Source organism: Branchiostoma lanceolatum, chromosome 4 (genome assembly GCF_035083965.1).
Source record: "Branchiostoma lanceolatum isolate klBraLanc5 chromosome 4, klBraLanc5.hap2, whole genome shotgun sequence".
Lineage (NCBI taxonomy): Eukaryota > Metazoa > Chordata > Leptocardii > Amphioxiformes > Branchiostomatidae > Branchiostoma > Branchiostoma lanceolatum.
Window position 1 is genome coordinate 32,134,731 of NC_089725.1, and position 21,201 is coordinate 32,155,931.

At 46.8% G+C, this 21,201-nt stretch overlaps 2 protein-coding genes across 3 annotated transcripts; one reads left to right on the forward strand and one right to left on the reverse strand.

The window, feature by feature from the left end:
• Positions 1 to 1,377: 1,377 nt before the first annotated feature.
• On the reverse strand, positions 1,378 to 9,097 carry LOC136434050 (C1q-related factor-like). 2 transcript variants are annotated; one of them, XM_066426720.1, is made up of 4 exons: positions 8,999 to 9,097; positions 3,925 to 4,165; positions 2,348 to 2,783; positions 1,378 to 1,832 (listed from the first exon to the last, which is right to left on the reverse strand). In XM_066426720.1, the coding sequence occupies exons 2-4, from the start codon at positions 4,145 to 4,147 to the stop codon at positions 1,802 to 1,804; spliced, it is 690 nt and encodes a 229-aa protein (XP_066282817.1). In that variant the 5' UTR covers positions 4,148 to 4,165; positions 8,999 to 9,097; the 3' UTR covers positions 1,378 to 1,801. The 2 variants fall into 2 exon arrangements, with proteins under 2 accessions (XP_066282817.1, XP_066282816.1); XM_066426719.1 differs by having other exon boundaries at positions 1,378 to 2,040.
• Positions 9,098 to 9,849: 752 nt separating this feature from the next.
• On the forward strand, positions 9,850 to 20,960 carry LOC136432078 (zinc metalloproteinase nas-15-like). The gene is made up of 12 exons (XM_066423097.1): positions 9,850 to 9,880; positions 10,173 to 10,321; positions 14,226 to 14,310; positions 14,937 to 14,984; positions 15,366 to 15,467; positions 16,076 to 16,225; positions 16,845 to 16,998; positions 17,451 to 17,626; positions 18,002 to 18,140; positions 18,423 to 18,550; positions 19,117 to 19,356; positions 19,871 to 20,960. Exons 1-12 carry the CDS (start codon positions 9,850 to 9,852, stop codon positions 20,803 to 20,805), a joined length of 2,337 nt encoding a protein of 778 aa, XP_066279194.1. The 3' UTR covers positions 20,806 to 20,960.
• The last annotated feature ends 241 nt before the right edge of the window (positions 20,961 to 21,201 follow it).

The window sequence follows — 21,201 nt, forward strand, 5'->3', positions numbered from 1 at the left end:
AAAAGTAGATTAAAAGTCAAAACTGTACTAGTGCTGCTTACGTAATTACAGGACCACCTGACAATTGTGGCCACTTTTTGGTGGTCCCTTAGATTGCCACAAGCTAGCATTAGGAGCCCTGTGTGTAGTTACTACCTGTCTACTGTGGCCTTTTCCTTAAAGTCCCTAGAGAAGCTATTATAGACAGGTTTCGATGTGTGGTGTCCACTCTCCAAGCAGAGGTTCTGCTCCGGCTTGTTTTCGACGTCTTTGATGCGTCTGTACTGCGGGCTTTTAATTTTGTCAGCTTTTTTGTCTGCCAGCCAAATAGCTGCCCAAAAGAAACCCTGACAAAATAGAAAGCCCGATAAAATCGCATAAAAGACGTAAAAAAACAAGCCGGAGCCAAACTTCTGCTTGGAGAGCATGGTATGTACTAATACCTTATATGGGAGAAGAACTATTACCTAGCAAGTCCACTTAGTGCAAAATAGTTTGAGATTTCAAAGGCATTCCTGTAAAGTGGCGGATAGCCAGCGAAGAACCCCAGGGTGTAACTTAACCCCCATAGTTAATACACAAGGTAAGTTACTCAAGCCACTCCGACGAAAGGCCGTGAATGCTGCCCGAAACGTTGGGCCGTTTCTAACATCTATCTAGTTGCTTGAATGGATTTTACCCTTGCGTATATTATTACCTGTATGTCTAACATTCATCATTTAATGTTCTACTGACGATGTGTTAAGTAAACCAAAGCCTGAAAAGTTTTCTTCTCTGATCATTTTAATTTCATAAAATACAAAATACACCAAGAACCCTCGTTTCCGTAGCTACCTTGTGCCTTGGACAGCCTATCTAATGTTTGCAATCAATGTTAATATCTTACATACACTCCACATTTTACTTTACAACACTTTAAGTAAGTAAAACCAAGCCCCCCCTTTTCATTTGATGATATAAGTTAAAACGTAAATGTATTTTATATCTTCCTCATGACAAGACAACACTGTAACCGAAAATGGAGCAATTAAATGTTTATACATCATTACTTTCAGGCTCATCATGAAAAATAAATACATACAACGTCTCTCTGTTTTAAATCATACAACCTCTAAAACTGGGAAAAAGAACCAGAATGTAGCGTTATCAGCGTTGTTTCCATCAAAGAATCGCGTTACATCTATTTACAACGGCGAATAAAAAAACGCGTTATAGCCAAGGTATGTTTGTGCCATCTGTTCATATACTAGTATCTAAAGACAATTCAAAGTCTACAGGATAAGATTCGGAGATTACATCCGGACATTTCGAGTGACATCCATCACTCTTCTTCAGCGTCACTAGAATGAACTGGCAGAAGAAGTCAATACTAGTACAGGACAGTAACATATTTGCCGCTTGCTTGTTTGTTTGTTTGTTTGTTTGTTTGTTTGTTGTTAATCCTGGTACAGCAGGAAGCCCGTGAAGGTGATGGTGCCGTCCTCCCCGCTGTCTGTCTGTTTGTTTGTTTGTTTGTTTGTTTGTTTGTTTGTTTGTTTGTTCGTTGTTAACCCTGGTACAGCAGGAAGCCCGTGAAGGTGATGGTGCCGTCCTCCCCCGCTGTTTGTTTGTTTGTTTGTTTGTTCGTTGTTAATCCTGGTACAGCAGGAAGCCCGTGAAGGTGATGGTGCCGTCCTCCCCGCTGTTTGTTTGTTTGTTTGTTTGTTTGTTTGTTGTTAATCCTGGTACAGCAGGAAGCCCGTGAAGGTGATGGTGCCGTCCTCCCCGCTGTTTGTTTGTTTGTTTGTTTGTTTGTTTGTTTGTTTGTTTGTTTGTTTGTTTATTAATCCTGGTACAGCAGGAAGCCCGTGAAGGTGATGGTGCCGTCCTCCCCGCTGTCTGTCTGTCTGTCTGTTTGTTTGTTTGTTTGTTTGTTTGTTTGTTTGTTTGTTGTTAATCCTGGTACAGCAGGAAGCCCGTGAAGGTGATGGTGCCGTCCTCCCCGCTGTTTGTTTGTTTGTTTGTTTGTTTGTTTGTTTGTTTGTTTGTTGTTAATCCTGGTACAGCAGGAAGCCCGTGAAGGTGATGGTGCCGTCCTCCCCGCTGTTTGTCTGTTTGTTTGTTTGTTTGTTTGTTTGTTTGTTTGTTTGGTTGTTTATGTTAATCCTGGTACAGCAGGAAGCCCGTGAAGGTGATGGTGCCGTCCTCCCCGCTGTTTGTTTGTTTGTTTGTTTGTTTGTTTGGTTGTTTATGTTAATCCTGGTACAGCAGGAAGCCCGTGAAGGTGATGGTGCCGTCCTCCCCGCTGTTTGTCTGTTTGTTTGTTTGTTTGTTTGTTTGTTTGTTTGTTTGTTTATGTTAATCCTGGTACAGCAGGAAGCCCGTGAAGGTGATGGTGCCGTCCTCCCCGCTGCCGTCCAGCAGCCCACCGCTGGCCAGCTTGGTGTAGACCGTGTCGCCCAGCTCCAGGTGCAGCACCACGGCCTGGGACAACATGCTGGTGTCCCGCGTGCTGTCGTCCTCGGCGGTCGCCTCGATCCGCCGGTTCTTCATCAGGTGAACCGTGGTCCGCCGCGCGTCCATCTTCTTCATGTTGAAGGTGAAGAAATACGTGCCGGGCACCCTGCAGGTGAACACCCCGAAGTAAGGGTCGAAGCTCGAACCCACGTTGCTAAGCAACCGGTCGAACTCGATGACTCGTTCCCAGGGCGCGGTGAAGTCCGTGGTGCGCTTGGCGGAGAAGGCGACCTGGGAGCCGCCGCTGGCGGGAAGGATGTTGTTGTTGTTGTTGATGTGGTTGTTATGGCGACGGCTTTCGGTGTTACCTGGGTGACGGAAAGGTTATGTTAGTAAAGCATCTCCACAATGTCCTTTAATCTACCTTGTCACGACTTTCACAACAATCTGTAAAATTCCTTTGACTCTAGTTACCCCGGGTGCTAACGTTACATGTGGATAACGTTAGCGTTACTTTTATTGCGATGAAAGAGATAAACAGACTTAGTCCAAACCACATGGACGAACTTGCACTTGTACCGAACAGACATTCTGGCTTTCAAGGTCAAAATGGCGGCGTTATCATTCGCCACACAGAACAGGGCGTTTAAAAACGAAGTCCTTGTTTATACAGAGCTGTTTGCTTGATGTCCAACAGTTTTCAGCTTCTATCCGATTCAGATAAATGCAAGTAGTCACCGGGGAAGCGGATGTTTTTCAAGAAAGGGTGATGGGGACCGAAAATTCGTGAAAGAGGGTCAAAAGATATGACAACATGAATTTTCCGCTTTCTTTGTCGGATAGTCAGATCGAGTTTGGCAAACCCGTAACATGAGCGTATTACTCTCGTCTGAGAACAACGTTCAATTGTTGTTATCCAGACGATACAAACAGGATTAGACCGGGGATTCTTTTCTGCTTGGTCGGATGTGACCAACATGAAACACAGGAGTATTGTTCACACCAAACTACGGAACTAACACGTTCTGTCAGGTTGTTTGGCTTGGCGACATAGAGTAAACGGGACAAAATAGACAGCCCGACAAAAACGTCTAAAAGACGTGAAAAACAAGCCGGAGCCGAACCTCTGCTTGGAGAGTAGCCAGGTTGGTCTCAGCATCATGACAGGCCTCCACAGGTGCTGATCAGATCAAGTCCTGTACGTAGCCTCCACAGCAGGCTCTACTACAGTTTGGAACTAACCGTTTCTTGCCGGGTGCTGTTTTCTGATTGGTATTGGTTCTGTGTTCTGATGGCTTCTCGCTTTCAACAACAGCCGCCATTTAATAGAACACGGAAGCAGTCAGAAAACCGTACGTAATCATGCCGAACGAAAAGACGTCGAAAATAGTAAAACCCAGAGTAGTGGGGTCTGCTATGGAGGCTAATGTGTTTGAAAGAACTTCCCGAAACCTGTGTACAGGTCCCTGTACCTGATGTAACGTTAAGGTACGCAGTCCTATCTCTTACCGTAGTCTGTGGGCGGTCTCCGGTGCACCGGCGCTTTCCCCGGTTTGTATCCTCCAGGTTTTCCCGCCACCAGGCCGCCATCCTCACACACCGCACCGGGCGGACACCTCTGTTTCCATGACGACGGGAGGGAGAAGGCCTCGGCAGAGAGGGAGAGGCAGACGACCGCGAGAGACAACATCGCCCCGGCAGACTTCTCTCTCAACACGCAGGGCAGCTGCATTTTCAGGCTCTGGGTTACCTACAACAGAACAGGAAAGAGTTGAGCAAACAGACATTGCAATAGGAAATAAAAAGATACAAAAACCGGAAGTTCTGCTGCAGTACCAAGGTCACATACCAGGGGGTCCAAAATTGACCTTGACCTTCGTCTTCCCAAGACCTACTCACATGCGAAATATCATTGTAATCCATCAAAAGGTTCTTGAGTTATGCTGACCACAATATCCGGAAACACAAACACGCACACACAGACACACACACACACACACACACGCACACACACACACACACAAACAGACAGACAGACACACCCAAAACTATATCTACATTTTTCATGGAGATGATAAAAGAAGCATCAGTACATCATGGGTCTACAACCATCCATCAACAGAGACGGGGGACGCCATAGACTTTCTGCAACTTATGGTCCACAGGTCACGTGTTCTATCTGCAGAACGTGACGTCACAGAAGCAGTGGATTGCTCATTCCTTGACAAAGACTGGAGTTGGTCAGTCAAACCACATTAAAACGGCCCGTCTAATTTTAGACCCTCTCGTCGGTAGCAACCACCCCCAGTCGCCAAACGTTTTACCTCCGTCCCCTGAGTGGTTGATGAGACGAAATTTAAGTATGTATATTCATTGTGCGCTTCCCCGCTGCCAATCCCCCTACACTAGCCTCTACCAGGCTCCACAGGTCGCTGGAAAAACGGTACAAATTGGCCAAATACACAGATAACATTCCAGAGGAGCCAGCTGGCCACGGAGTAGAGTTTGCGACCTAGACTGGATCCCCTGGCCAGCTAACCCCCCTGTTATGTTATCTATCTATTTGGCCATTTTGTACCATTTTTCCAGCGACCGGCGGAGCCTGGTAGAGGCTACCCCTCCACTCCCACGGGATGAGGGAAGGTCCTCCGTGCAAGTGTTGTTTTTCTTACCGCGAAATCGGTCCGATACAAGCATCTCCCCCGACCGCAGTCAGCTGTCTGCCAACATTTGTGTCAAAAAGGCCCGGTATAAAACTTTCCACATGTGAGGCAGACGTACCAAAGTGCAACAGGCTATATTTAAACATCTGGCCTGCAATTTCCCTCCTTCACCTTAACGGTATCACGGGCGTCTTTAAGATCTATTTTCCCCCACCGGCGGCGCGAACGTCCCTCCTTGGCCTGGGCGGGGGACCCACGGCCATGCTTTTTGTGTGTAGCACAACCAGGTAGCCTCTACCAGGCCCCGCGGATGGCTGGAAAAATAGTAGAAATGGGCCAAATAGAGTGAAAAGTATGCTAAGGGAGTCGGCTACGGAGAAGGTAGAGCCTGGAACTGAAACAGGATGACACTCAGGCTGTGACATTGTTCCCAAAGCCTTTCGCAGCAGGTCAATTTACCGTTAACTCAGTGTTGCTGCCTTTCTCCATCCACCGTTAGGCGTTGCCGGCCGCGGCACTCTTAGATTTTCCGTTAAGCGTTTCCAGCATCTTCCCATGTAGACCCTCGCCCAAGGCCAGCTGCTGGTTGCCCGTGCGTGTGGCGCTGCCGTGTGCGGGCTGTCAGCACAATTATCCCCGGCACTAACCCGCCCGACACGGCCGTTCGTCTCCCCGGCTCCCCTTAACCTCGCAAGGAGCTCCCGCTTTGAAACCCAAATCCTTTAAGTCACCTTAGATAAATAAATCTTCCGGCAGGTCAAGCAAGGGAAGGAACTACTTTAAACTCTATATTCAAAGGCTTTTAAGTTTAACCCAAGGGTTGGGTTTGGAGGCGCAGCTTCTACCTTTTTACTCTTCAAAAACGTGGGTGCTTCAATGTTGGAGCAAAGTTCAGCTGAGTCCACTCTGAAAACCACCTGCCGGTAAGGACAGAGCGGTACATGGCTAACAATCTCTCCGGTTTCCCCCAACCTTTGGCGGAGTTCCCGCTTTGAAGCGAGACGGACCAACACGTCCCGAAAATAGAACGTTTAATCGAACCTGCTGCGAGTTTATTAGGGATCTGGCGTTCGGTATAAAGGCCCTGTTGACTCTCGCTAAAAGGTAGCCTAGATGCCAGACTGTTTCCAGGACCTACACAGGCCAGGCCCTAGCCTGGATACCAGACTGTTTCCGGGGCTTACACAGGCCAGCTCCTAGCCTGGATACCAGACTGTTTCCGGGGCTTACACAGGCCAGGCCCTAGCCTGGATACCAGACTATTTCTAGGCCCTACACAGGCCAGCTCCTCGGCTCCTGGGCCTACATGCCCCCCCCAAGCAAGGGTCTGTGGTAAAAATTGGTCCTAGAACCCAGGAGATGGCCTGTTTAGGCCCTGGGAACAGTCTGGCATCCAGGCTAGAGCCTTGCCTGTGTAGACCCTGGAAAAAGTCTGACATCCAGGCTCCAGGTTGGAAACCATCTCCTGTCACTGTCCTGCCAGCACGGTGGTTGTTGCGTTTTAAACATCCCGGTTGTCCCTCTTGATTTTCGAAACATTCTGCGCCGCCCAGACCGTTTCCAACGCCGATAACTCAGCCGAGCGGCCCCGGGACGGACCCGTCTCCCGTCAGGACCCCGGCGCGGCGCCTGTCACCTCCCACACCGCCTGTCGGGCTTTCCTCATTTCTGGAATTTTCTCCCGTCCGAACAGTTTTGGACGAGATATTACTTAACTCGATCTCCAAGCAGACGTAAGGCTGCAGCTCAGGATTCCGGAAGTTCTGAAGTTCTGCTGTAAAGTCTGCAACAACACCACCCCTGCAGTTCCAAAGGAAGCTGCTAGTAGACCCAAACTTAACTTACTTCTTCTCGTGGGCAAGAGCTATCTACCATCCAAACAGCATGACCATAACTTGTCCGGAACACGAGATACCAAAACAGGCAGTTCCGCTGTAGTACCAAGGACAGCCACCAGGGGGTCCAAAATCTACCAAATCCAAAACAAACGCATACTAATTTTCATATTAGTCCATCCATAGCTTCTAGAGTTCTGCTGCTAAACCAAACACACTGTTACAAACGCTACCAAAAACATAGCCTCAGTTCTGGCAAAGGTAATACTGTAAAAAGGAAAATGTCCGCGGATATCTAATTTCATATAGGGAGAAAATGGTTCGCGATGGTTTCAAGTTCGCGGTTTAAACTTACTGTAAAAGGGAAACTGTTCGCGGTGGAGAGGTCACCGCGAAAATCGCCAATATAAAAGCACTGAGCACATTTCCCCTTTTACAGTAAGTCGGATCCGTGTATCTGCTTGGAGATTATGATGTAAGCCTACATCAAGGCTGTTGTGGTGATAACGCTGTTGTGCCCCAGTTTCCCTCTCGTTGCCCGGTTTATCGGCCGTCCTTATAAATCGTTCCAGACGTACATATAAAAACCCGACGGACCCTAAAACGGAAAGCAAAACAAGTGGGTATGCGCCGGCGGGTACCAAATTGGCCGGCACAGAAAAGCTTAGCCTAGATTAGGGGCGATATTTAGACATGACGTCTGCGGTGCCGTCCCAAAGCGCCTCCTTACGTTCCGCGGCGCTCTAACGTCGTAAAGCGTTAGGTAACGTCCCAAGGCGTCGCCTAACGCCACCGTAAACATTGAAGGCCATTTAACGAGTTCGCAGCGCTCGGGATACCTGGCGTTATTTGCTAAATCCCGGCTTCCTCACGCTAAGTGCCGAGGGAAACAGGGCCCGATTCCGGGGTTCCAATTAGGCGCACCAAAGGCCGCCCTCACACGACATCGTTCCCATAGTCGCCGCAGTCCCGGCCGGGCCCGGACCAGCGACAGGCATTCCGGGTCCGGCTGGCAGAGGTGCGGACCTAGGAGGAGTATCTCATCGTCACGCAACACAACCGTCCGTCTCCAGCGCGCGGGAAGGCAAGCCTACAATGTCGCCTGAATACACCTCGCGTGTAAACCAGTCGCTCTTCGGACACACAGAAATAAAGCGAAGACACGAACCATTTCAAAAACCACGGCCCAGACAGGATCAGATAGACACAAGAATTTCATCCACACCTTTACGACTTGAAAACAAAACGTCTTAAGACTGATGTGATGCGACGATAAGAAGCGACAGCGGTGACCTGAAGACACTTAGACAGATCAGAGCACCTAAAGGCTATATATAGTATATAGTAGCTACACACTGTGAAACTTAATCGGATAACAGTCTTCTTCAACCCCGTCCAAAAGCAGCCACATGTACACCTTAATTTAGCAGCTTCCCGTGGCGATTGTACTCGAGTTTCCCGCGGACTTGGACGGTTGCCATCGCGCCCAGCCCCGAGCGGCGTGGCGGAAACTTCCGTGGTTCTCAGAGTCCGTGTGCGTTTCGCCGTTTCGGTCTGTGTTGTCGAGTGGCGGCCAGCGAGGCGCTTCAGAACCAACAGTCCGGTACGGGTCCGGCGGCTACGCGAACCGGAACCGAGGACGTGCCGACGCCGTGTCGGTATGCTAGAAATAACGGGGACCGCGAGCCCCAAATCGGCGCCGCGTCTGGTCAACTCGTCACAAAGACCTGTTCCTCCCGCAAAAGACAGCTGGCTAGGACATTGGCATGGAGCCGCACAAACCAAGCTACGCATCCAGATCGGGCCGGATAGCCTGACGTTACAAGTATCTCTTTGTGTTCCAAGCATATCAACTACAGTAAGCCACCATACGAATGATATAATGGAACCAAGGAGGTTTCAATTTGATTTCAAACCTGCTTTGTGTAACTTAACGTAATCTCCATTAAGCAACGCAATAAAGGCGACCGCGTGGTCTCTCTCTTTCTCTCTGAAGTCTATAGCAAGCCAAAGCCAAAAGCTAAGATCAGAGATTAAATGAAAAGTTTTCTACTTCACAAAGACAAAGAAGAACAGAAGTCTTACCTTGTGTTACGATGCGATAATCTAAGCAGACAGGCTGGATATATTCCTATGAGGTTCTGCGCTTGGTACTCCTCTGTCTGCGCTGTGCCGGTTTGTGACTGCTAGCGTTCTCCGCGCTGGTTTTTATACCGGGAAAGCCTCACCCCGGCCCAGACTCGGAAAGGAAGTCCCAAGCTCCGCCCCCTCTGACGTCACGCCTACAGCCAGACAGCTATCAGCGCCTGTTCGCGCCGTTGACGTCACACTCGGGGTAAACTCAGAAGCTGTTGTGGGTTCGCGCGGTTGAGTCAGAGCGGAATGCACGGTGCATGTCAACCTATTAGACCTTCTGCCGAGACTTAAAAAGCGTGGTTTCCTGTCCATATCCGGTTTCACGGACCGGAAGTGGCGCGGATTCTCTCTCCGTGACCTTGGACGGTTCCACGCGACTGGAGGAGACCACCCCAGACCGCTTTAGCGGCTTGTCAGACATTTTCGAGCAGACGTTTGGAAGGAAGACCGGCGTAAACCAGAAACACGGGGCAGCCTGCCAGAAAACATATAAACATGACGGGAGTCACACATTCCCCTTTAAACATCTGCTTGGAGATTACTTATTAGATATACGATAATGATAATACAGACCTTTATTTCATACATGTGCTCTCTGGGCTAAGAACAGGTCACAACGAATAATGAGCAGTTTACAGATATATGTACACATTGTTAGTTTTCTACAAGAATTATAAGCAAAGTAGATTCGACTTCCTCTCGCTTCTCTGTGATGGTGAAAATGATCAAAGGTTTGTCTTAACTCTAAAGTCATTAGTCGCTGCAAGCATCCCAACCAGAACCAGCACGTCTCCCTCGAAATGGTGCCGCTGGGGAAGACGGATGCCCAAAGTGTGTGGGTCTCAGATTCCCAACCTGTTATACAAATCCACGCGAAGGCTACCGTGTCACTCCTTCTGACTCCGATGTAGGAATTGACACGGTCACCATACTCGATTTGAATCTCCGTATTTGTATCTGTACTATGTATCTGTACTATGTATCTGAATACGAATAAAGATTATACGAGTGGTTGCCATAGAAAGTCATTAGAATACTAATCTGTCTGTATTACACGGATGTATGAAGTAGAGACACATTTGTATCAGTCTTTAAAGCACAATTCCCTTTTGCTGTTTGGCAGACTTGCCGAGGAAAACTAGCACGAGCCAGTCGGAGCTTGTTCTCGGCAGCAGCAGCGAGCTGTTCCCGCGGAGACTCGGGTCGCGACCCGCGGAACCTCCCGCCGAGAGACCCGGGCTGACACCTGGCTGCCGTGTTCTATTCATCGGAGTCTGCCTTCTTCTCTCTGTCTCTGACCTAGTCTCCAAGCAGGCCTAATGGATTGTAAAGACCGTATCCAACTGGAAGAAGGAGCTTGTATATGTATATATGGGTTGCAAAACGTACTTCCTGCGGATCGCTGGAAAAAAATAGTACTCTCCAAGCAGAGGTTGGGCTGACTGGCTGGTTTTTGGCGTGTTTTAGGCGTTGTTGAAAAATGGACAAAATAAAAAGCCCAACAAAAGCCATGAAACACGTCAAAAAACAGCCATAGCCCAGCCATACTATTCACTCTATTTGTCCAATTTCTACTATTTTCCAGCGATCCGCGGAGCCTGGTAGACTGTAAAAAACAGGGCGTATTACAATAAATTCACAATTTTCCCCAACAACCTCTGCTTGGAGAGTACCTCTCTCCGAGTGCACCAAACGCGTAACCGCCATCTCCAAGTAGACGCGGGGCGAGAGAGATCATGACATTTTCTGACGATGGCCCCTATACCAGCGCATCTTTACTTTGGTTGTAAAAGTGTATTGAAGATTCGTGCCGGTGGGCTAATTAATTGCAAGTGAACAACAATTAATGCTAGTGTACAAGCGTAAAGTGAGTGGATATACATGTGAGACAGACAATGACGATTAAACCACGTTGCTGCTAAAGTTGTATAACAAGGTTATGCCGTTACTGATACGGTGTTTGACTTCTTCTTTGGAAATTGAAATTTTGATAGACACAGACATAAACGATAAAGTGTGTTAGAGTTATGCTAAGGTCACATTTCCAAATCGAGGCCCGGCCGGGCTGTTTGAGTGAAGGAATATGAAACAATGCATATCAAGAACATACACACATTGTGGTCGTGATTCATTTTTGCAACTTTTTGTGTGTGCATTTTGTTGTCTTTTATGTCATAATGTTCGTATCCGCAAACTGCGCGGCCGGGCCCCGGGTTGGGAATGGTGACCGTAGCATTACGGCATTCCAAGGGACCTTTAAAAACTCGAAATGACCCATAGTTAATCCCCTCCCCAGTCCCTTTGCGACTTTTCCCATCCACACGGCTTACCCGCCGCCGTCCCCGGGAATCTCCGCTGCATATTTGGACATCTGTGACTCCGCCGCTTGATCCGATGTTGTCTGATTTTCTCATCAGGAGGGGCTGAAAGCGGGAGGCTCGCATTCCGCGCGCGGACTATCCGTAATGATGACACCGAGGAAATATGTCCAGGATAAACTCTATATGACCAGGATCTCTCCCGGTGGGCTTGGGGATTGCCGCTTCCTGTAGGTGTATATCTGATAGTCTGAGTCGGCTAAAGTGTCATCTCTGACTCACGACAATGTTTTAGAAGTGTATATATACACAGCGTGTCTGTACAGATGTGTGAACGTAAAGTTTATCACTTAAAGCTAGTCACAGTTCCGTAGGTTGTAGCGCTAAATCAAGATAATTGCCAAGTCAAAGTTCAACTTGGGGGGTGAACGTGTGTGTGTCTGTGTGTCAGTGTATGTGTATGCGTTTGTGTGTGTTTGTGCGTACAAATGTGTGTGTGTTTGTGTGTGTGTGTGTTTGTGTGTGTGTGTGTGTGTGTGTGTGTATGTGTGTGTGTGTGTGTGTGTGTGTGTGTGTGTGTGTGTGTGTGTGTGTGTGTGTGTGTATGTGTGTGTATGTGTGTGTGTGTCACAATGTCTGTGGCGAAGTTATCCTGGGGAAGACCGATTACTGGCGCAAAAGTGGTGAAAAATTGGCAAACAAAACACCTAACTGATTTACTCTTCATCAAATTAGGCTCACCCAATGGCAACTTGGTAGACTGAAGTACATTATTTCTAAGAAGACACCATGTTTGTGAGTAACGCTACCATAGGGTCAGGGTCACGTAAGTCCAGGTGTGGTTACAAAAGCACCTACGTCATGACTCCTGCATTCACCTTCTTGATTGACGATGTTATAGGACTTTTTATGAAATGAAAAGGACAGTTCATAGCGTCTATATAATGGCCACTCTTCAACGTAATAGTTTGGTACCCAAATGCACAAATATTGTAGTAATTTGTACCATCGAAAATCACGACAATATCTGCTTCACTCTTAAGCAAGCTGTGCTGTTAACCAACCTTGCCTAGGGCTTCCCACGTCAATAGTAGACCTTTGACATCTCAGCAGTTTGCCTCACAATAAGAAATATATCCACGTCATGACACCAGCATTCGCTGGCGTTTAAGAAGGAATAGCCCAGAATTACATCTGGTGGTCACTCTATAAGGTAATAGGTGATAATTGTTAACGTTCTTAAACCCAAATGCACAAAAATGGTTATTTGCACCATCTACGACACCGTCTGCTTCACTCGTAAGCAAACTGTTGTGTTCACCAACCTTGCCTGCGGCCTACTACGTCAATAGTAGACCTTTGACATCTCAGTGGTTTGCTTCAGAATAAGAACGGACTCACACATCAGTGAACAAACAGGTTAGACCCTATATAATGCCCTCGGTTAGACAGACATCATTTCATGCAGAAGTGTTTACGTGGCGGATTAAGACTGGAATATCCCCGACACTGCCGTCAATTTGGGCTCATAGGTGAGAATATTGTACACATTCTAGACCTCTGGGAAGTTGTCTTCTGTCGTTATGAACATGGTTTGACTCACTACATAGAACGTTACAGAGTCACCTTCGCTAAGAACTGTTTTCGGAGCGCTGTGTGTGTATGTGTGTGTGTGTGTGGTGTGTGTGTGTGCGTGTGCGTGTGTGAGAGACGGTGTGTGTGCGTGTGTGTGTGTGTGTGTGTGTGTGTGTGCGTGTGTGCGTGTGCGTGTGCGTGTGTGTGTGTGTGTGTGTGTGTGTGTGTGTGTGTGCGTGTGCGTGTGCGTGTGCGTGTGCTTATGTGTTCGTGTATGTATATACGTGTTTTTGTTTGTTTGTGTCCAGTATATCTTGACTAGTTTTTGATGGATTTGCATGATCTGAGTACAAACCGTTTGGAAACTTGATTGCGAAATACTTTATCAAGGGCATTGTTTGACTCGGTACGTGGTAAGTTTTACACACAGTGCCACCGAGGCGGCATCGTTATCGACTGAGAGGTTAGGTTAATCACTTAGGTGCATTTTTCTCGTGTTAGTTAGAGAAAAAACGTGGTGTCCTGAAGTACGTTCTTTTTCATTGACTTTCTGTTATGCCGCAATGATGTCAAGGACAGGTGAGTTTAGGCGTGGTTGCAAATGCACCTACGTAATTACGTTCAATCAATCGTTCGCAGGCATCAGTTACGTTTCAGAGGGTATTACATCTGATGAAGGGTCTCTGTATAACGTCTATAGTTTTAATTTTTCTACTCCGGTCAAAATTCAACTAAGGCGTCGTTTACCAAACTGCAACATGGCTTAGCCAACTATGACGTAAGCAAGTGTATACACAGCCTTATGCTTCTTTTATCATTTATGTACATTTGTAGATTCTGTGGTGTTCATGTGTGTCATGCAGTTTTGTCCAGTCAGTTTGGACCACAGGAAGAGTAGCTGTTAAGCTAATTGTGGATCCTAATAAACTCAAACTCAAAGTTGTGATGTCATCAATCCCGCCCGTGGCCTCCCGTGGCCTTGAGATGGAACTTAGACAACTCAATGTTGCCAGCTTCATGTTTCAGAGTCTTCGTTTCTTTTTTGATATGTCATCAATGTTATTTTGTTTGTTTTATTCTAGAGTATATCATCATTGTCACTTGTATGTAACGTTAAGAGGTGAGGGCAATTCTGCTTTCTGTCTAATTCTCCAGATACAAATGTGAATAAGATAAAGAAATGCAATTGCACGCTAGTCAATTTGTACGAAAGCGTTAACAAACGTCGTTCATGTTTGCGATGCGACACCAGACGAACGTTGACTCGTGTCTCCCTTCCCCAGACGGAGAGAAGCATGAACCCCGCAGCGCTGTGTGCCTGGGGAGTGGTCGCCCTGCTGCTCATGTCCGCTCAAGCAGCTCCTACAGGTCAGCAAGTAGCTTTTATTCACAGCTGATGTTGATGCGATGTGCCGTCTTGTCTAACTGTTATTCCAGATTGTTTGATTTTTTTTTTTTTTGTTACCTACATTGACATCTTGAGCCATTGATATTTCTTGTTAGGTAACATTGTTGTCAAAGTGTGTCACCTATGTTGCTCATAATATCTCTTTACCTATCACTGCTGTTGCCCTCCTCTTCCGCAAACATTGTTCTTCTGTCTTGTTTATGTTACCAAACGTTTTTGTTTGAATATCACCAAGCCTCGTACATAAATACATACCTCGATGTTGCATGACATTGTTCTTTGTCTCTGTTATCGACAAGTTACATTTTTCTGCACCTCATGAGAGACAAACATATTTCTGTTCCGCTTGAAAAGTGACAAGCTGAGGTGGTAGCGGGGTGAAAACTGTTTATCGCATCTGTCTAGTCCTGCATTGGTCTTCATTCCCACATGAGGACCCACCTTGCCAAATGACTTGTATGCCTACACATCTGTCTAGTCGACAGTAGAATCCATCAGCAAAGTAAACTTGAAATCACTCCGAAGCTGATTTGGAATATCTTTAACTTGAATAACATTTCACTTTCTCTCGTCGTTCTTTCTCCAGGAGACTCCAAGAAGCACAAAGATATCTTCGAGATCAACCAAGAGGCGGGTAAGACGATGCATTTACGTATTGATGAAAATAACTGTTTTATAATATGTCTTGAATGAATGGGTGTCTATCACATATATCCTTATATTCATGGGTACCATTCAATTTGTTAAATGTGTCCACATGCATGTTTCCTCACCGTTACCATTCAATTTGTTACATGTGTCCATATGCTTGTTCATTCACTGTTGCCAATAAATTTGTTACATGTCATTAAAAGTCAAGTCAACTTTATTGCGCAATAATTGCATCAGATACAACAATGTATGGCAAATAACATGGAGTTTTAACAACTACGTACGAAATGAACAATTATATCACAGGTAACATTGATCTAGAATATAAGTGCTTAAAACGTGTTCTGATAAACTTATTCGACAGGGTTGCTTGGACGAGCCTGCCCTGGCTTCAAGTGCGACATCGATTGCGATTTTGGATACGACACGGACAAAGATGGCTGCTTCGTCTGTAGCTGCATCCCCGGTAAGACCTTTTCAATGATATACCCTATTCCCCACCCTCTTCCAACGAGGTTACACAGGATACACCCCCACCGACTTTAAATGGTCTTGTGGCGTGGCGTTGGCGTATCGGCTAGGCTGTTTGGCCCAGAACCCAGAGGTCCTGGGTTCGAATCCCCTGACATGCCACCGATTTTGTGCTCCTGATGATGGCACTTTACACTACTGTCCTCAGTGCATCCCGGTGTAAAAATGGGTACCTGACTTCGGTGTGGGGGGGGGGTGGAAGGAGAGAGATGGGCTCTGCCTTCCAACACCAGGTTCTAGACACAGTGGATAACAACTCACTGCCCTTACGGTCTCAAGAAAGCTACGAGACTACCTCTACCTAGTCAAGCTTAGTGTTCTTTGTAGGTGGCACTGTTAAAATAAGTTAGTAATTTGAGAGTATATTATCCTTGTCTCTGTCCAAAAGCAAATGAAAAAGTGCAAACTAGGTTAAACCATTTTTCAAGTGTAAGAACGTGTGGGTAGTGGTAGTTTTTAGTGTGGATATGAAGGACAAGTCTGTCTGGCAGAGAGCGGCTTTTTATTTATCTTTGTCGTCTCTATCCAAAAACACACACACAGAGGACAAAGAGTCGGTGTACCAGGGAGACATGGTGTTGGGCCGACAAGGAAAGCGCAGATTCCTGCACGGCGACAGCGGGAACCGTGCTGCCGTTACCAGCTGGCATTGGCCCGGAGGAGTCATCCCTTACGTCATTGATCAGTCCATCGGTATGTGCAAACCTCCTAACATGTTCTGAAGTTGACAAAAATTGGATCTTACCCTGATTTTATACTTCCAGTCTTTGTCACGAAATGAGCCGTCCACTGGAATCCCTTTAAAATACATTTACCTACAATCAAAACCTGAAATCTTTACCACAACTGCAAAACTGAATTTTGTCAGTTTTGTTTAGGTAAAGAAACAGGAGGTCAGCAGTTTTACATGAGACCAGGATTCACCCCCTGTCCTAATGGATCAGTCCAACCAGTGGCGAAATATTGAGGGTCAATCATATGTCAAAACATGCCAAACGTCACATATTTTGGGCAGAATTTAAAATGCACATTTTTTTGTCCTTCTTCTGTCTTTTAAATTTCTGTAGCTGTATAGATTTTTTATACAGCCGCTAGGGTGAAGTGGAGCCGGGAGAATGAAGAACGATCATCAGGGTCCTGAATACGTGGTCTGTTCAGTAAAGTTTTCGAATTTTCGTCGTCAGAAGAAGAGGAATGGAACTTGACACCCGTGATAGATATCGAAGGACTAAGTAGTGTGTCAAGTTTGAATTTCATACTCCACGTCTTCGAAAACCGTTAAGGAGCCTACTTGTTTCTCATAAGGCTTACTGAACTCTAGATCAACACCTTTGCCTTTTAACATTAGGATCATCTGGAAAGAGCGCTATCACTCAAGCTATCGCAGACTTCCACAAGCACACCTGTCTCCGCTTCATCGAGAGAACCGATGAGGAGGCCTACATCAAGTTCTACTTTGGCCACGGGTAAAACTGTTGCTTGTTTTCGGGATCAGGACGATTCGGCCCTTTACCAACTCTGCCCTACACCCTGGTCAACTTCTTGGATTAGGTTAGGGCTAGGGTGTTGGGCAGAGTTGACCAGGGTGTTGGGCCGAGTTGACCAGGGTGTTGGGCCGAGTTGACCAGAGTGTTGGGCCGATTTGGTCTGATTAGCCATGGGCCGAGTTAATAAAGAGACGAAGCGTCCGGCATTCCTTGCGTCCTCATAGACTTGTTTACTAATAAGAAGGATAGCCTAGGACTTGGATAGGTTTCAAAGTTGAGGTATGAGGAAAATCTGTTAATTTTTTAACAATATACGCTGTCCTGAACAACTTTTTGTCGATACTTAAAGTGAAATCTATAATTGTTAATTATTGGGAGACAAACCAATGGACAAACAGTCGTATAGCATTTGATATTCTTTGTGTTTACAGGTGCTTCTCTCCTGTCGGCTACTATGGACATTCTCATGAGATCTCCCTTGGTGCCGGCTGTTGGTACAAAGGCATAGCTATCCACGAGATCATGCACTCCCTCGGCTTCTACCACGAGCAGTCGCGCCCCGACAGGGACGACTACGTCGAGATAGTGTGGGACAATATTCAATGGGGTAAGTGTAAATTTGCTATTTTATTTATGCATAGTAATATCAAATCTTATTACGAATGCTGTCTTATTGCAATGATACATCCAGAATGATGTTCCTTCATCTGTTGAGGCATAGATGTGTTCTTTTTTTTATTGTACAGCCCAGCTGTTTTTTTTATTGTACATATTTGACAGTCCAACTGTACATGTCTTCTAACACTTCTGTCAACAAAATGGTGGACTAAGGGACTGAATAGGCCCAACACGAAGCCATTAGCCTTGCAAACAAATACGAGTACATGAATGGTTTAAAGACAAGGAGGTTAACGTGACTGACATGCCTTTCTTTTCTCATTGAGTGAAAAATTAACTAAGACGACTATTTTGGAATCTGCAGGCATGAGGCACAACTTCGAGAAACAGGCCGCTAGTAAAATCGACTCGCTCGGGACTCCTTACGACTATAATTCCGTCATGCACTACGGAAAAAATGCTTTCGCGATGGGGGGCGATGGCGTTACCATCAAGACCAAGGAGTAAGTCTTCTTGTCTGTACTTGACTTTTTTTAAATTATTGTGATGATCTTGGCTGCTTTTGATTCATATGGAGGCACGACACCAGATTAACATCCTAGCTTTCGTTTTAGATTTATCTGGCTTGTGGCTGGCTGGTGTAAGCCCGTAACCTCTTCCACGTAACACATCGCTTGTCTCAAGTATCGATACTTTGAAGCACAAGAATGGCAAATGCCGATCTGTCAAAGAGTTGCAAACATCTAACTTTCTCATTTCCCCTACAACCCCTCCCCCCCTTCTAGCGTCAGCCAGCAATACGTGATCGGACAAAGACAGGGTCTCAGCGACATCGACATAAAGCAGCTGAACTTGCGCTACAGATGTGGTGAGTTGAAGAAGCCTCCTCTCCTACCTGAATATCACCTGCTCAGTGTTGCAGCCATAGAATACTTGATTACCATGATAAATGAAGGCTTTGTTTTTGGATGTATCTATGTATGTATGTGTGTGTGTGTGTGTGTGTGTGTGTGTGTGTGTGTGTGTGTGTGTGTGTGTGTGTGTGTGTGTGTGTGTGTCTGTGTTTGTGTTTGTGTGTGTGTGTGTGTGTGTGTCTGCGTTTGTGTGTGTGTGTGTGTGTGTGTGTGTGTGCGTGTGTGTGTGTGTCTGTGTCTGTGTTTTAAGACCCTATTGTCGTGATGATGTTTGACCTGTGCGTAGTTCTTGGGAAGACCAAGGTCAAAGTCGACTTGGGGTGACCTTGCGTCTGATTTTTGGTACTGCAACAGAAGTTCCGTTTTCTTCTTCTTTTGTTCTGGACATGGTACGGTCTTCATGTTTTGGTGGCAGATAGCTTTTGACGTGAATTAGAAGAAATGGTGTAGGTTTAGGCTCTCTAACATGCAGCTTACATTGCCAATGAATGAGACAGGATAGAAAGAAATGGCTCGAATTATCAGGTCTGTAATCTCTTTTTTGTTATTCTATCTCATGTACCAGAATTATGTTATGTGAGAGATGGGGCATCCTACAGGGGAACAGTCTCTAGGACAAAAACGGGCAAGACGTGTCAACGCTGGGACAGTCAGACACCACATGGACACAAGTATACACCCGCTGCTTACCCGTCCTCCGGACTGGAGCAGAACTACTGCCGGAATCCGGACGGCCATTCCGGACTTTGGTGCTACACCACGGACCCCAGCACGAGATGGGAGGACTGTGACGTACCAGTATGTGGTATGTGCATTCCGTATCGGCCGCGGTACCAGTTCGACCGGTAGGACTGGCGCCAACCCGAGACAGTTTCAATGCGAAATGTTTCATGATCTAAGGAAATCTTATGTCCTAGAACAAGAAGTTGTAACAACATCAATTCTAACGTCTGAATCCGGTATTTGAATTTTCGGCGCACGCGAAGGGCGTTCGAATCCTTTGATGGAAGCCGGTGCAATACGGTACAGTCTGTAAAACATAGACCGGTCTGGAACACCAGTATCGAACGTTATCCCGTAGGACGGATACTAGTAACCATAACATTAGATACGCATGTAAGACCTCACATTTGTAAACCCCATGAAAATTGAGGTTGTAAACAATAGCCAAGTTCTGCTATTAGTTTTAAAGATTTCCATACGTGTGACATGTGTGGGGTTGCTAAAAGTGAACATCGCCATGCATAGAATTTACAAAGGCTCTAAATATTTCATGGAGGTGTGATGTCCACGAACTTTTGTTGTTTCTGTCAATGCAGGTAGCAGCGACGTTCCCACCGAAGCTCCTAAATGTGAAGACAAGAACATGGACTGTCACGACTTGAAAGGCTACTGCAGCATCGCGTGGGTGAAGGAGAGCTGTCCCAGAACGTGCGGCACGTGCGGCAGTACTCCCATTGCAAATTCCACAGTAGCTGCCACAGTAGCTGCCACCGCATCTCCCACAGCATCTCCCACTGCATCTTCCTCCGCATCTTCCACCGCATCTCCCACTGCATCTTCCACTGCATCTTCCACTGCATCTTCCTCCGCATCTTCCACTGCATCTTCCACTGCATCTCCCACTGCATCTTCCTCCGCATCTTCCACTGCATCTTCCACTGCATCTCCCACTGCATCTTCCTCCGCATCTCCCACCGCATCTCCCACTGTAGCTCCCAGCTGTGAGGACAAGGCCGAGCACTGCCCCAGCGCGATAAGCTACTGTAGTAACAGCCTTTACACGGCGTACATGGAGGAGTACTGCCCAAAAACTTGCGGCATGTGTGGCGGTGTGTCTCCCACTGAAGCTCCAGGCTGTGAGGACATGGCCACTAACTGTCACAGCCTTAAAAACTACTGCAGTACCGAACCGTTAATAAAGGAGTACTGCACCAAAACGTGCGGCATGTGTGGCGGTGCAGCTTCCAATGCAGCCCCGAACGCTGATCCCAACGCAGAGGCTCCCTGTGAGGACAAGCACCCGAAATGTCCCCAACGGAAAGGCCACTGCGGTAAGCGGCGCATCAAGAAGTACTGCCCCAAGACCTGCGGCACGTGTGGTGGCGGTGGCGTAGTCCCCGCTGCAGGACCTAATGCAGCTCCGTGCGAGGACAAGCTCCCGATGTGTCCCCAACGGAAAGGCCACTGCGGCAAGCGGCGCATGAGGAAGCTCTGCCCCAAGACCTGCGGCAGGTGTGCACGTGCCATCTAGCCAGCACACACCGCAGGCGTCATTGCTGAGTACCCTAGCCTCGTCTAGCAGACATGTGATAAACATAGCCTACTGTTACTCTAAAATCCCAGCTCCGTCTCATGTAGGACTATAAGCCATGAGATTTTGAGAATGACTACATTGCTTTGGTTCCGTACCCCCGAAATACACCGTGTCTTCTTGCCAAAGTTATTTTGTCTTATCTTCATTTTGTATGTGTGTTAACAACACTGTTGATTTACAGTCGTTGCATATCACTTCTGGTTTCAATGTTTCTGTTGGACATAACTACACATTAGCGTATCGCCTGTTGTCCTGACGTGTCTGTAACACACCTTGTGTAAGTTGATTGTAATGCCAGCTCCATTTTCCGTGTTAACAACTTTGTTCAGTTAC